The 13,726-nt window shown below is 61.3% G+C and overlaps 1 protein-coding gene across 4 annotated transcripts in view; it reads right to left on the bottom strand.

Moving 5' to 3' along the window:
* SLC38A10 (solute carrier family 38 member 10) overlaps positions 1 to 10,787 on the bottom strand; it is a 40,347-nt gene extending 29,560 nt beyond the window's left edge. For 3 of the 4 annotated variants that reach the window (XM_045984020.1, XM_045984021.1, XM_045984019.1), the window contains exons 1-6: positions 10,399 to 10,787; positions 7,534 to 7,651; positions 2,440 to 2,485; positions 1,598 to 1,691; positions 1,206 to 1,349; positions 50 to 174 (exon numbers count right to left, since the gene is read on the bottom strand). In XM_045984020.1, coding sequence (XP_045839976.1) covers positions 50 to 174; positions 1,206 to 1,349; positions 1,598 to 1,691; positions 2,440 to 2,485; positions 7,534 to 7,651; positions 10,399 to 10,497 — 626 coding nt within the window. In that variant the 5' untranslated portion in view covers positions 10,498 to 10,787. Of the gene's footprint in view, positions 1 to 49; positions 175 to 1,205; positions 1,350 to 1,597; positions 1,692 to 2,439; positions 2,592 to 7,533; positions 7,652 to 10,398 lie in introns of those variants that run through there. The other variant, XM_045984022.1, reaches the window with a different exon arrangement.
* Positions 10,788 to 13,726: the final 2,939 nt, after the last annotated feature.

Genomic DNA, 13,726 nt, shown 5'->3' on the forward strand with positions numbered 1-13,726 from the left:
CGAGGGACACCCCCACGCCTCGGGCCCCCGGGCAGCGGACGGTACTTACGACTGGCAGGCGAAGGACATGCCGAAGATGGGGATGCAGCGGAAGACACCCTCCCAGCGCACGTAGCTGACTCGCCGCAGCCACTGCCCACCAAACAGGCCGTGCTTGAGGGAGGACAGCACGATCTGCATGAGGACAAGAAAGGCGAGCTCAGGGCAGATCAGCACACGAGGCACAAATCGGGACCCCCGCGCCAGGCCGAGTACCGTGGCCGGGGCCACGCTACCGGAAGATGGCCGCACGCTCCCCTGTGGCGAGACCTGGTGCCACTGGCTGGGGTCCCGCACCCGTGGTTTCCCGCCCTGCACTGTGCGACGAGCTGGACGCACAGAGCCAGCGGGGCTTCTGAGGCAGCTGCCTGTGCCCTGAACACGCGTGGCAGAGCAGACGGGGCCCAGTAAGGCCCACCTGCCACCCGCACCTCCGTTGCCTCGGGGGACAGGACAGTCCCTGAAGACTGGGCAGGCCCTTCCCAGGCCCATCTGGACACTTTCTTCTTTAAGTAAGGTCTGCGCCCAACATGGGGCTCGAACTCACGACCCTGAGATCACGAGCTGCACGCTCCACCGACTGAGGCAGCCAGGGCCCCCCAATTTTAAAAGACAAACCCCCAGAGAACAGAGCTATCTGGGGAGCAGCGTGACCTTACCGGGAAGCCCTCCGAAGGGGGCTGCTGGGGTGCTGGGAAGGACTCAGCTTTCTTAGGAAAACCCGTGGCAAAGGTTTTCATGCTGATCACTCAGGAGTGGGCCCGTCCGACCCTCACCGTGATGGTCAGGCCCTGGGCTCAGGCCCCATAGGCTTCCAGAGGCCTCCAGGCACGCGGTAGGACACAAGTGTTCCAAGCATGCACTCCACGCCGGCCACCCAGAAGTGGGTGGCAAAGAACGTTCATCTAGAAAACCACCTGCCCCCTTGGGACCAGGCGTTGGCGCCATAACTCCCGATCACGAACTACACATGAAATGTCTTTCCGTCAAATGAGGAGCCTCCATACCTCGCTTCCTGGGGCATCGGCCGGACCCCTGCCTGAGCGCCCTCGCTGCCCTGCCGGCCCAGGTCTGGGCAGCCCCCGTGCCCCGCCAGGGCTCACGGGCACGACTCCACCACTTGCCTGGCTTTCGAGGCCCTTCCCGTCCCCGCCGGGAGCACTCACCACAAGCATGAACACGGTGTAGAACATGAGGGCCATGGCGCTGAAGGACTGGATGGAGGCCATCATGTTCCTCTGCAGGCTGAGCGGAAGCACAATGCACAGGGACACCGCAAAGAGCAGGAACATGCGGAAGGTGCCAACCACCTGCAGGGAGCCGAGCAGGCCGGGAGGGCGCCACCCCAGTGGCTCCCCAGAGCTTCTAACCCGCAGGCCCGGAACTAACCCCAGAGCGTCCAGAAGCTAATCCTAACCTACCGCAGGCAGCTGGCCTCACCCTGCCCCTGCCCCCACCCCCGGGGGCTGAGAGGCAGCCCTGCACGGGTGTCGCCAGCAGCTGCCACACGAGCAGCCACAAGCACACCAAGACCCCGGGCCCCTGAGTGTGTTCTCACCTGAAACCCAAAGAGCCGAGCAAAGAAGTTGGACCCCAAGTCGCCAATCACCACGTAGAAGGCCATGCAGGTCCCCAGCATCAGCCCAATCATGCTGCGGAGAACGAGGTCGGGCTAAAGGGGCCCCGTCCTCACCGGACTCCGCCATCTCGCCTCCCACTCCTCACCGAGACCCATCCCCACCCCGTGGCTGGCCGGTGATCGCCGAGGCCGGCCGGAGGAAGAGGCAGTGTCCCGCAAACGCCTGCCCGCGGGCCTGGGCTGGGACCAGGGCGCTTCGCTCTTCCCAGCGGAATGGACGCTGGATGACTACGCTTTTCTCAGCACAGCAGGCTGCGTGCCTTCCTTCCAGGGCTACGAACGCACCCTGATGCTCCACGAGTGAAAAGAACCGTAACTGCCTTCAGAGGGCCGCTCCCGAGTCCACGATTCCCTTACAAGGCTAAAAGGGCAGTTTCCCAGCAACTTTCTCATCTCACAAAACTCTACTCCAAGGGGGAAAGACAGGACCGTTCCACGCGGCCTCGAGGCGACCGCGTGTGCGGCAGGGGCACACGGGGTTCGGGACCGGGGCTGAGTTTCCCGAGTTCCCCATTCTCACATCTTCCCTAGCAGGACTTACAAGGGACTTCGGCCCCAAACACAAATTACTTTACGGTGACGACGAATGCCGCTTTCAACTACTGAGTAAGTGACACCCAAGAAAAGTACCACCACGTAAAGAGTCCACGTCCGAGACGCGCGGCTCAGGGTGTAGCGGTCCTCGGGCTTCTCCTCGGGGCGGGTGAAGGAGGGCAGAGGGGGACAGAGGAGGACAGAGGTGGCCAAGCGCCAGCACGTACCTGGTCTCCACCACCATCTTCCCCGCCTTCCCGTAGGCGTGCAGCGCTGGCGCAGAGAGAGAGAAGCGGGGTCAGTCGGACGGCACAGACACCACACCCGTACACACGGCCGCGGAAAGCCTTGAAGGGCACCTGGACAAAAACCTGCGGGTCTGGCATTTCAGGGGTGGAGGGAGAGCATTTTAAGATTCTGATCCCATGCTTTTTCTCGGGTCTACTCAACCAACGGAAACCACAGGAAAAAGAATAAAAAGGAGAGAAAGACACAGGCAGTTGTTTTTTTCCACTGGAAATAACGAAGGAGACCTGTCCCTGTGAAGCAGTGGTCCCCGGGCACGCAGCCATGGCGGACGGGTGCCCGTGACCGAGGCCGCACGTGCTCCCAAGTCGGGGGAGGGTGGGAAGCCAGGGAGGCTGGGGAAGCCCAGGTGGAGGGTACGCCCAGCGCCCACGGGTCTCCACGCTTCTGCAGCCCATGCCAGAGGGACCTGGCTAAGGGCTTTAGGTTCACCCTCTGTGATTCCAGAGGGAAACTCAGAGAATCCTTTCTAGTGGGGCACTTTGGGGGGCGAAGGGACAAGAGGTCTCAGGCCTGCCCCCCTCGAGGTAGATGATCAAGGAGCCAGGCTTGAGAAAACAGCGTGTCCTGCAGCGGACAAGAGATGCCTGTCCCTCCTCCCTGACAGCAGAACTGCCCTGAGCAGCTGAGAGACGAAGGCAGGGCCCCTCCCAGGACCCGACCGTGGCCCTGGGAACCCCACGTCCCCCCAACCTCTAGGAAGTTCCCATCTCCCAGGAGCGGCCAGAAAGGGGTGCGTGCAACAGCGCAGCCCAGCTTCCCTTTCCGAGGAGACTCAGAGAGCAGGAGACAGGTAGCCAGTTGGTGCCTGACACTTCCCAGTGACTTAGGAAGAGGTACAGCATTGCCAAATGCAGGGGAGCTCGGCACATCACACACGGGACAGAGGCCACGAACAGGCAGAAGGCCGGTGAGCAGCACCAGCCTTGAGGGTCATGCTGGCCTTCCCGGCTTGTCTGACTCGTCTCAGACTCAAGGCCAAGCTGAGCCCTTCACAGACTAAGGACCCCAAGGCCTGCTGTCACCCAAGGAAGGCGCTCTGAGGCTCCCAAGGACAGCCGTTGGGCAGCGCGCCTCGGGACGGGACACACAGCTCAGTGCTCCGCAGAGGTGGCCCCGCTCCCGGCCGATCCTTCTCTGCGAGGAAGCTGAACAGCTACAGCACATTCCAAATGCTCGGAGCAGCTGCCAGAAAACATTCCAGAACACACCTGCACGCTGGAGAACGGGGAACCGGAAAATACTCAGCAAGTCAGGGGACCAAGGTGGGAGGGGGCGCTCTTCACCCCGACACCCATAAGGACAACCTAACGGGGCCGTCCCAGTTTCGGGCCTCCCCACTCAGCCCCTTCCTTACCCGGGCTCCCCAATGCCCCACTTCCAGGGCGGATCCCTCAGCAACCCCCAGCCCCGACTCCCAAACAGAAATGCCCAGCAGCCCCCGCCCTCAGCCTCCCACCTGGCACAATGCTGGAAGGGCGGAGCGGGCCGGGGACTGTCCCTCAGGGGAGGAACGACAGGTATCTGAGGCAGGTATCTGAGGAGGGGTTCTGCCTCTCCCTGGGACAGTTGCTCTGCAGCCCGCAGGCCGGGCCATGGGGACCAGGGGGAGGCATAGCCTCGCACCAGTCTAACCAGTGCTCTGGGGCAGAGCGGGGACTGCTGTCAGGAGGGCTCTCCCGGTCTTTCCCTGGGAGGCCGGGTGGAAGCTTCTCCTCCTGGGGGCCACTGCCCGCCCTGCGGCTCTGAGGCTGCTGAGGACACAGGGCTGACGCTGAGACTTCCTGGTTCCGTGCAGGACCCTGACCCCACTCCCACTCTCTCCACCAGCTTCCAAGGCCTCCTCACGGACGCCAGCATCAGCCCGGCAGAGAAGGTGGTTCACACACCAAACTATGCTGTTCGAGACGGAAGGGTGACCTCAAGCCAGCTGCCCCGGAGCCGGACCTTGGACTCCGTGACTCCCCGGTGCCCCCTGCACAGAGGCCGGCAGAACGTCTGTTGGGTCAACGAGGGTTAGAGACCCCCGGGCACCAGAGAGATTGGCTCCACAGCCCTCATGCCCGAGCCACAAATCCACGCATGTGGGTCCCACATCCGAAGACCGGCAGGGAGAAAACTGGCCAGACAGGCCCTCAGCAGGCCCCACCCCAGGCCCAGGAGCAGGCGGCAGGCTGACCAGGACCCCAGGACCCCAGACACAGTGCCAGAAGCATCTAGTGCACACAACGGGGAGCCCAGAGGCCACACTCAGCACAGTGGGGTCCGGGCCTTGGAGAGGCCCTGGGGGGCTGAGACCACCGGGGGAGGCGGGCTGGCTGGCATGCCCATCTTCTGAAAACAAGATGTAGAAAAGTCTCCACGAGGGCGCCCAGGTGGCTCAGTCAGTGAAGCGTCTGCCTTCAGCTCAGGTCATGATCTCAGGGTCCTGGGATCGAGTCCCATGTCGGGCTCCCTGCTCAGTGGGGAGCCTGCTTCCCTCTCTGCTCCTCCCCCTGCTCGTGCTCTCTCTCTCTCAAATAAATAAATAAATAATGTCTTTTTTAAAAGTCTACACGAAGCAGAATGCACACAGCGAGCGAGTAGAAGGTGAGACGTGGATGACATTTGCTGACCCGGCCCAAGCGCAGCCGCCAGACCACCGCGAACACACAGACGTTCTATCGACAGACATGGCCCCAGCGCTGTGATCCCCGCCGGGCAGGGCGCCCTCCCCAGCAGGCACCGCACACCGCTCACAGGGGAAGGGGCGGTACTGTTCGGTGTACCGGACACTTCGGTGAAGTGCCTCACCGAACTGAGGCACGTGGCGTCTCACTGGCATCTGCGCGTGGCAGACATCCTCCGTGAAACCGCCCCCCGCGCACACCCCACCCCTGCCGTGGAGCCCACTTGTGGGAGCTGCGCTGGCCGCTCTGGCCTCTGCTCTGTCTCCAGGTCTGGCTGAAGGCCACACGGCCACATGCCTGCCCCCAACCCTCCCGGCGCCCACGGATCCAGCAGACGACGCGTGTTGGGGCCAGGGGCTCTGCCAACAGAGGTTGCTTGTCCCGGACCCCGGGCCGGGGGTCTCAGGCCACCCTCTCCAACTGTGCTGAAAGCTCGCACGGGGTTCTCGGCCAGGAGAAGGCAGAGCGTGAGAAGAAAAGGCCCTTTCAGTAAGCCTGCCCCGGCGCGGTGGGGCCGCCGACCCACAGGGCCCAAGAGAATCTCGTCCCTTCCCGTCTGCGACTCCCGTGCAAGTGGCAGGGCCTCTGTTTCTGAGCAACGGCCCGAGGCTGGGCCCAGGGCGTCTGACGCTGCCCACGGGGCCACGGCGTCTGTGAGAGCTCAAGCAATGGAGCCACCTCGCTCGGGACCAAAGGCACAACTGAGGACCACCGGCGGACCGGGATCTTCTTTGCTTCTAGCAGCAGGGGCTCCAGTCACGGCAAGCAGCCCGGGGCAGGACCCCTGGGCAGCCACATTCGAGGGTGTCCCTCTGCTTTCCTGGCAGACGCTCTCATCCAGCCAAACCGGTTTGCCTTCTCAGGGACTTTCGAAGAATACTCAGACCGCTGTCCAAAGCCACCAGCCTCCGCGATCTAGGGTCACCCGTCCGCTGTCAGGGCCCAGCCAAGGCCTTCGTGGGACGTCGGCTCCGGGAACCCCGCCAAATGCTGACCCTCACAGGGGAGGAAAAGATCACCCCAAAGGTCCCAGCCCTGCAGGCGGAGGAAGGGGCGCTCCGGAGCACACGTCACGCCGAGCTGCGGGAGGTGCTCTCGGCGGGATCTGATCACCTGTGACTGCGACCTTCTCGTACGGCGCCGGCACCGAGAGCCCGACAGCACGGTTCTCACGGGCAGGATGGAGCCGCGCCTTCAGTTCCGAGCTCAGAACAGACGCTAGGACCGCGGGGCCCACGCAAAGCAGACGAGCTGGCCGGAAACCAGAGGGGGCACCGCCACAGCCCACGCTCGGACCCTGCATGCGTTTTTATTCTGTTTGGCCCCTTGGAGCGCGCACGCCACTTCCTCTCGCCACCGCCTCTCCACTCTGAGAGCACGAGCGGACCAGCGCCCCGGCCACACATTGGCAGGGGGCAGGAGGGGGACTTCCATCCCGGGCCCAGGGCTTCTCCGCAGCTCCTGAGAGCCCCAGGCCAGATCTCGCCAGCACAGCAGCCTGAGGGCGGCGGGAAAGTCGGGCCAGGCCCTCCCAGCCGAGGGCCCCAGGAAACAGCGGAAACCGAAAGGAAGTAGAAAGCACAGCCTCCTCGCCCTTGGCTGAAATCAAAGGAAAAAGACCTATAGGAAATGAAATTACAACCAAGAGCATCAGGAAACAGCAGCGCTAGAGAGACGGGGGACTGGATCCCGGCCACCGGCCCGGGCTGGACGGCCGTCTCCTCCGCGACATTCAAAGTGGTGAAGCACCACGCCCCCAGCAGGCGGCCCCGAAGGCTCAGGAGAGGGAGTCAAGGAGCAAGTGCACAGGGGGGCAGAGGGCCGCTGGTCCTGCCGAACTGTCGGAGGGGAGGCCCTCCACAGGTATTTGCGTCAGTGGGAAACAGGAGAGCATCACCTCCTCAGGGAAGCCTGTCGCCTCTAGTAACGGTTTTAAAAACGGCATTAAATTTTAAAATAAGTGGGGCGCCTGGGTGGCTCAGTGGGTTAAGCCTCTGCCTTCAGCTCAGGTCATGGTCCCAGGGTGGGATCGAGCCCCGCATCGGGCTCTCTGCTCAGTGGGGAGCCTGCTCCCCCCCCCACCCCAGCCTGCTCCCCCCCCACCCCAGCCTGCCTCTCTGCTTACTTGTGATCTCTCTCTCTCTGTCAAATAAATAAATAAAATCTTTTTAAAAAATTTAAAGTAAGGAAAAAAACCTGCTGTTCAAGGAACTCTTTAAGCATAAAGTGGAAGGAAAGTAAGTAAAGAAAAGGAGCAAGGCCCCAATGCCCAGATCGCGAACCCTGTACTCCCCAGGCAAGGGCTCCCGGACGCCCAGCCGCCACGCCCAGCGCTGCCGTCCTCACCCAGGCCCGCGTACGTTCTCCGTTTGCTCAGGCTGGCGGATTTCACCAGGAACATGCAGGACTGGTGCGTCATCCAAGAGCAGAAAACCAACAGCAGGGCCCCCAGGACGATGCCACACTGGAGAGGAGGGAGACAAAGAGACAAAATAAAGTGACCCACTGCTGCCGCCTCACCCTCTCGGCCTCCCCTGACCCTCGCCGATGCCCCAGCTCTGCCTCACTCCCCTGCCTACAGAAGACAATCCCAGCACCGAAAGGGACCAATTCCCTGCATGTGGTGGCCACATGCTTTGTGACCCTGAAGCAGTGCCAGGGACGCCACTGCCTTCGCGGCCCTGCCGAGTCTTACCAAACAGCTAGCTACGCGCTGCCAACCACCAGCCTCCCGGCTCTCTGCAAGCACCCCTCACTACACCGCCTTCCAGCCCCCGGACCAGCAGCTATAGCTGTGGTGACACACTCTGGCGGGAAGAGATGAAAAATGACGTTGACGCCTTTCTTCCGGCTTGAACAGACACCATCCAATCCAGCCATCGCACTCCTCGCGATGCGCCCGGGAGAAACGGACACGTGTTCACGCAGACACTTGTCTGCCGGTGGTTTTTTTGTTTGTTTGTTTGTTTTACGATTTTATTTATTTATTTGACAGACAGAGATCGCAAGGAGGCAGAGAAGCAGGCTCCCCGCAGAGCAGAGAGCCCTATGCGGGGCTCGATCCCAGGACCTTGAGACCATGACCTGACCGGAAGGCAGAGGCTTTAACCCACGGAGCCCCCCAGGCGCCCCCGTCTGCCGGTGTTTAGAGGGGTTTATCCGTGATCTAAAAGCCGAAGAAACAAGTGTCCTACCCGCTCTACTGGAGGTGAGCGTACACACTGCCCTTGAGAAACACCCCTGGGAAACGCACACAGAGCGTCCGAGCCCGTGTGCAGGTGTTCACGGAGCCGCAGGCAGGCGACGCCGTGGATGCCAAGCGGAGGCAGAGGAATGAAACACCGCACAGCCGCAGCAGGGACGCTAGGCGACACGAGAAGGCACACAGGCGTCCGCTTCCACGACACAGGTGCACTGCTCTGCGGCGCTGCGGGTGGGATGGGGCGCGGCGGGAGGGGCGAGGGGTGCTGGCTGTGCTCTGTTCCTTAATCTGGGAGTTAGTGCCGTGTGTTCGTTCACTTTTTTTAAAAAATCGCCGAGAACACACCCAAGAGCACCCTTCTCTGTACACATGTCAAACTTCGGTGAAATGTTAATTTTTTTTGGAGAGTACCCAAGTTACTAAAATCAAACAAGGCGAAGGAGCCCCAAAACCATGACATGGCTGTCGGACACTAACAACGCACGCCCTCCAACTGCCCCTGGCCTGCCGCGGGGCCCCAGCCGAGGCCTTCCTGGGGAGCAGGTGCTGCGCCCACATGAGAGGCTGCCCCCGCTCGGCCAGGCCCTCAGGACGGGGGGTGGGGGGGGTACCCTGCGGTCCTGAGCTCGCACGCAGGCCTCCAACACGAAGCGTGAGCCCTTCCTGGGCACGTTAGTCTGGCCGGGACCTTGTGCCCACCACGCGCCAGACACAGACCTGTGCACGGTTGAGTCGCCGGGGTCGGAAAGCGCGCTCCCCAGGAGCCCCAGCAGAGCCTCGCTGCCACGGCACTTTACAGACCCGCGTGGAGGAGGGCAGCCTTGGACCCACAGAGGCCCAAACACATGGGCCCCAGGACGCAGTTCCAGGCCGGGCAAGTCTCAGTGCAGCCTGGGGCACGCAGTCCTTCCAGAAATGCCCTCGAGGGGCCGTGCACGCTGGGACTCAGCGTGAGGTCACAGGTGCTGCCCCGGGGTTCTACAGTGGCCCGAGTCCCTGTCCTCCTGCCCACATCTGCCAGCACAGTCATCAGCAACTCGCCTGGGAACTCGGAAGCAATTCAGGCTGGGAGGCTGAGGTGGGGGATTAATAATCTCCAGATTTAAAAAAATCGGTGCTATTTTTACCCGAAGATGCTAAGTATGAAAATGCAAAGCATTTAGCCTAAAATTAAACCACGGGCGCCCACGTTATTTCCACTTCTGGGCTGCCTGGCTTCATCCCCAGACTGGTCCTGCCGCCCGCAGCCACCTGCCGCCCACCTGCCCCTCCCTTGGCTGGCAGCCCCTCCCCCACAGCCCGCCAGCCCCCTCCAGGGCGCAGGGGGCGCAGCAACCCCAGCCCGGGCGCACGTGAGGCCCAGGAGCTCATCTTTAGGGCAGAAGTTGCCCCATTTGCTGAGCTCACCAGCCTCCGGTGGGGGAAGCACCAAAGACCCGCTCACTTGTGGATTCCGCCGAGCCAAGTGGGTGCAGCCCCACGGACGCGGCTCTTCTCCACGCGGCCTTCCCGTCGCGCGGCACCGATTTCAAAGTAGAATTCAGATGCTTTTCGGCGACATTTGCACACGGCCCAGCTCAGGCGGCGACTCTGGGGCCACCTCGGCGCCCACGCCCCCGCCCAGACCCAAGGCCCGCAGGGTTGCAGCCGCGCGCCCCGCGAGCAAGCGCGCGCTCGGTCGGAGTTCTGGAAAGGGGTGCGGAAGCGGGGCGCCTGGCCGGCTCCGCCCGGGGCGGACCCCAGATGTCCGGGTCGCGAGTGTGAGCCCCGTGTTGGGCCTAAAGATTGCTTAAAATCTCAAAACAAACAAACAAAAATCGTAATAATAAGGGGAAAAGGAGAAGCAGCAGGGACCCTGCGGTCAGTACCCGCGCCCGAGCCGCGCGGACGCTCGGGCCCGGCCGGCGGGGGCCCCGGCTCCCACCCGCGGGCTTCTGGCCGCCGACCCCGCCCGGCGCCTCCCCCAGCCCCGATGCCCGCGGCCGGGCCAGCGCCGCCGCCGGACTGACCTGTTTGAAGCAGAAGGGCATGGTGAGCACGCTGACCCCCACTATGCTGTTCACTATGTTCGTGATCAGCCCCCAGTTGGAGGCGGCGGCCGCGGTCATCGCGCGGGCTTAGGGCCCGGGGGCCCCGCTCCGAGGCACTGGGACCACGGGGGATGCGAGACCCTGACACGGCCGGGCGACTGCCTGGAGGAGGCGGCCTCGCGGGAAGGCGGCAGGGACGGTCAACCTCCAGACCCCGCCAGGCCCTGCGGCTGCCTCATGACATCGTCCCCCACTTGCTGTCGCCGGTCGCCTCCGTGTCCCCGCGCCCAGACGCGGAAGCGCGGCCAGAGACCACCCGGGGCCACCTCAGCGGGTCTTCACGACCGCCTCTCAGCGCACACTTCCGCCTTCCGCTGGCTTCTCTACCCGGAAGTGACGGCAGGGGGCGGGGCTCCGCGAGCCCGCACCAATGAGAGGCCGACCTGCAAGGGCCTGCGGGGCTGGCGAGGGTAAGGCTGCGGCTAGGCCCGAAGGGGCGGGCCTCGACGGACAGCAAGCCAATGAGAAGCGGGTGCGGGCTTCCGGGGGCGGGGCCCGCTGCGGGGACGGGGCGGGGCGGGGCCTACCCGGCTCGGCTGTCCGGCCCGGGTCCCGAGCTTCAGGCCGGTTCGGCCCGGGGTCTGGTCCCTTGAGCCTCGCCTTGCAGGGGCTGCAAAACGAGGTCGGTGGGGTCGGACGAGAAGGGCAGCGCGGCGCCTTCGGAGGAGAGCGGTTTGAAGGGTTCACTTTCAGCGGTTACACCCGGGACGGATGTGCGGGCGCGCGCTCGGGACCGGGGCGGGGGCCGGGGCTTGCTAGCGGGGGCGCTGCGCCCTGAGCCTGTTCGGAGGAGCGGCCACCCCGGGTTCCGGGGGGCACGCGCAGGCGCAGAGAGGCTTGGCCACCCGGCTAGGGGCACACAGCTCGCAGGAGAGAGCGTGGGCACCTGCTCCCCGGGTCGGCGCCCAGCGGGGCCGACATCCCAGTGGCGCCGGAGCAAAGGACTCGCGCCGAGAGGACAGCGGGGGTGGGGAACAGAAGGACCGGAGAAATCTAGAAGGGCTTCCAGAAGGAGGTGGCTCCTCCGCCGGGCTCGAGAACAGATGGGACTGGAGGAGGAAGGGCTTGGGGAGGGGAGAGAACAGAGAAAAGCCCTGATGCGTTTGTGGGTTCCCGCCCCGGCAGAAAGTCACCGAGTGTCTGCTGAAGGCATGCACAGCCTCGGAGGGCCGGGAAGGAAGGGCCTTCTCAGGACCACACAGGTGATTCCAAGCAGGGTGGACCGCCCCAGGAAGAACCCGAGGCTGCTGGGAGAGGATAGAGGAGCGCCCACGGTTGTGGACACACGGGGGACCTTATGTCTTAGAACAGAAGCTGGTTCCTCAGCTCCACTCTCGCAGCCGCTAGGTACGGAAAGCTCTGTTGCACCCCCAGGCCCGAGGGGAAGAAGAGGGAATGCCAGGTCAGGAGTACTTAATGCGGGGCACCTGGGTGGTACAGTCGTGGACTCTTGGTTTTAGGCTCGGGTAGTGATCTCGGGGTCCCGGGATCAGCCCCCAGGCCCGGCAGCGCACTGAGCCCAAAGAGACTCCTCTCCCTCCCCCTCTGCTCCTCCCCACTGCTCTCTAAAATAAGTAAATAAAATCTTTTTTAAAAAAGTTCTTAATTCAAAGCCTGAATAGTACGTGCCATTCATTCCTCTTTATATAAATCATACATACATTCTGTAACCTTTTTAACTTTTATGATAGAGTATAAGCTTGAAAGTACGTTTAAACAGAGAATAATGAACACTCATGACTCTGCCATTCGGCTCTAAGACGGAAACCTAGACAAACCCTTTGGTGGTCCCTCCACACATCCCCCTTCCTGTCCCCTTCGCAGCTGTCCTGGGATCGCGATTACCTGACGTTATCACTCCAGTGTTTTCCTTTAGAGGTTTACCGCCCAGGGGCATGTGCCCAGACTGTGGGGAACATTACTGTTTGTGTCCTCGTGTTCATGTACACGGTCTCCCAAGTTTTGCCAGCATGTGCGGCTGCTAGGACAGAAAGCGCGCTTCGCAGCCTCCTTTGCAGCTAGGGGTGCTTCTTCCTACAGTCTGCAGCTTCGAGGTTGTGGGAGGAAGCCGTCTTGGGCCACGTGGACCGTGGTGGGAGCGGAACAGCAAGCTGGAAGGAGCCTGGATCTCTGGATCTCTGGACAACATCACAGAGCAGAGCCGTCATCCCAGCCCCGACTGCCTCCTCCATACTGCCCTGCCAGAGAGAGACAAGCCGCCCCCTTTAAGCCATTGTTACTTTGGACTTTGCTGCAAGAAACCAAAAGTTATAGCCTAACTAATTGAACAGCGTGTTGGGGTAGAGCATTTTTGCATTTTTTATTTTTATACTCATGGGTTTATACATATTACTGTATAATATGTATACGTATTATACAATACAATAAATACATATTATACAATATATACATGTATATATATACAATACAATATGTATACATATTACACAATACAATAAATACAAAAATACAGCTGTCCCACCTCGTTTTGCAGCTTCCTTTTTCACTCAGCTATTGGCAAGATTCATTGTCAAATTGCTCCTTGGAGCCATTCATTTTTGCTCTGGAATTCTATTGTTCAAATGGTCCGGGATACATGTACTTACGCGCCTGCTGAGGGCACCAGAGCCGTTCCGTTATTCGCCCTTAGAAACAGTGATGCAGTGAACGTTATGGTGCTTGTCTCCGTCCTCCCGTAGAGTTTGTCTAGAGCAGACTCGTAGAAGTGGGATTGTAGATTCAAGACTATACACACTTTTGATGTTATCAGATTTTGCCAAATTGCTGTTCAAAGTACTTACAAGGACTTGTTTACATCAGAGGCTGGAAAAGTTTTTTCAGTAAAGGGACAGTAGGAGCACCTGGGTGGCTCAGGTCAGGATCCCCGGGTCCTGGGATCGAGCCCTGCGTCGGGCTCCCTGCTTAGTCGGGAGGCTGCTTCTCCCTCTCCCTCTGTGTGCTCATTTGCTCTCGCTGTCTCTCAAATAAATAAATAAATATCTTTTTTTAAAGATCCAGATGGCATATATTTCCCGCTATGCAAGCCACATGGTCTTGGTCACGACCCTTCCATTCTTCTGTTGCAGCTCAAAAGCAGCCCTCACTAGTACATACCAGAGGAGTATCTGTGTTCCAATAAAACTTTATTTATAAAAGCACTGGCTGGCCCAGTCTGGCCTGACGGCTGTGCATTGCAGTCCCCTGCTCTAAATTGTCACCTTCACTTGGTATCATCAGGGTGGCCAAG

The sequence above is a fragment of the Meles meles genome, chromosome 18, assembly GCF_922984935.1.
Source record: "Meles meles chromosome 18, mMelMel3.1 paternal haplotype, whole genome shotgun sequence".
NCBI lineage: Eukaryota > Metazoa > Chordata > Mammalia > Carnivora > Mustelidae > Meles > Meles meles.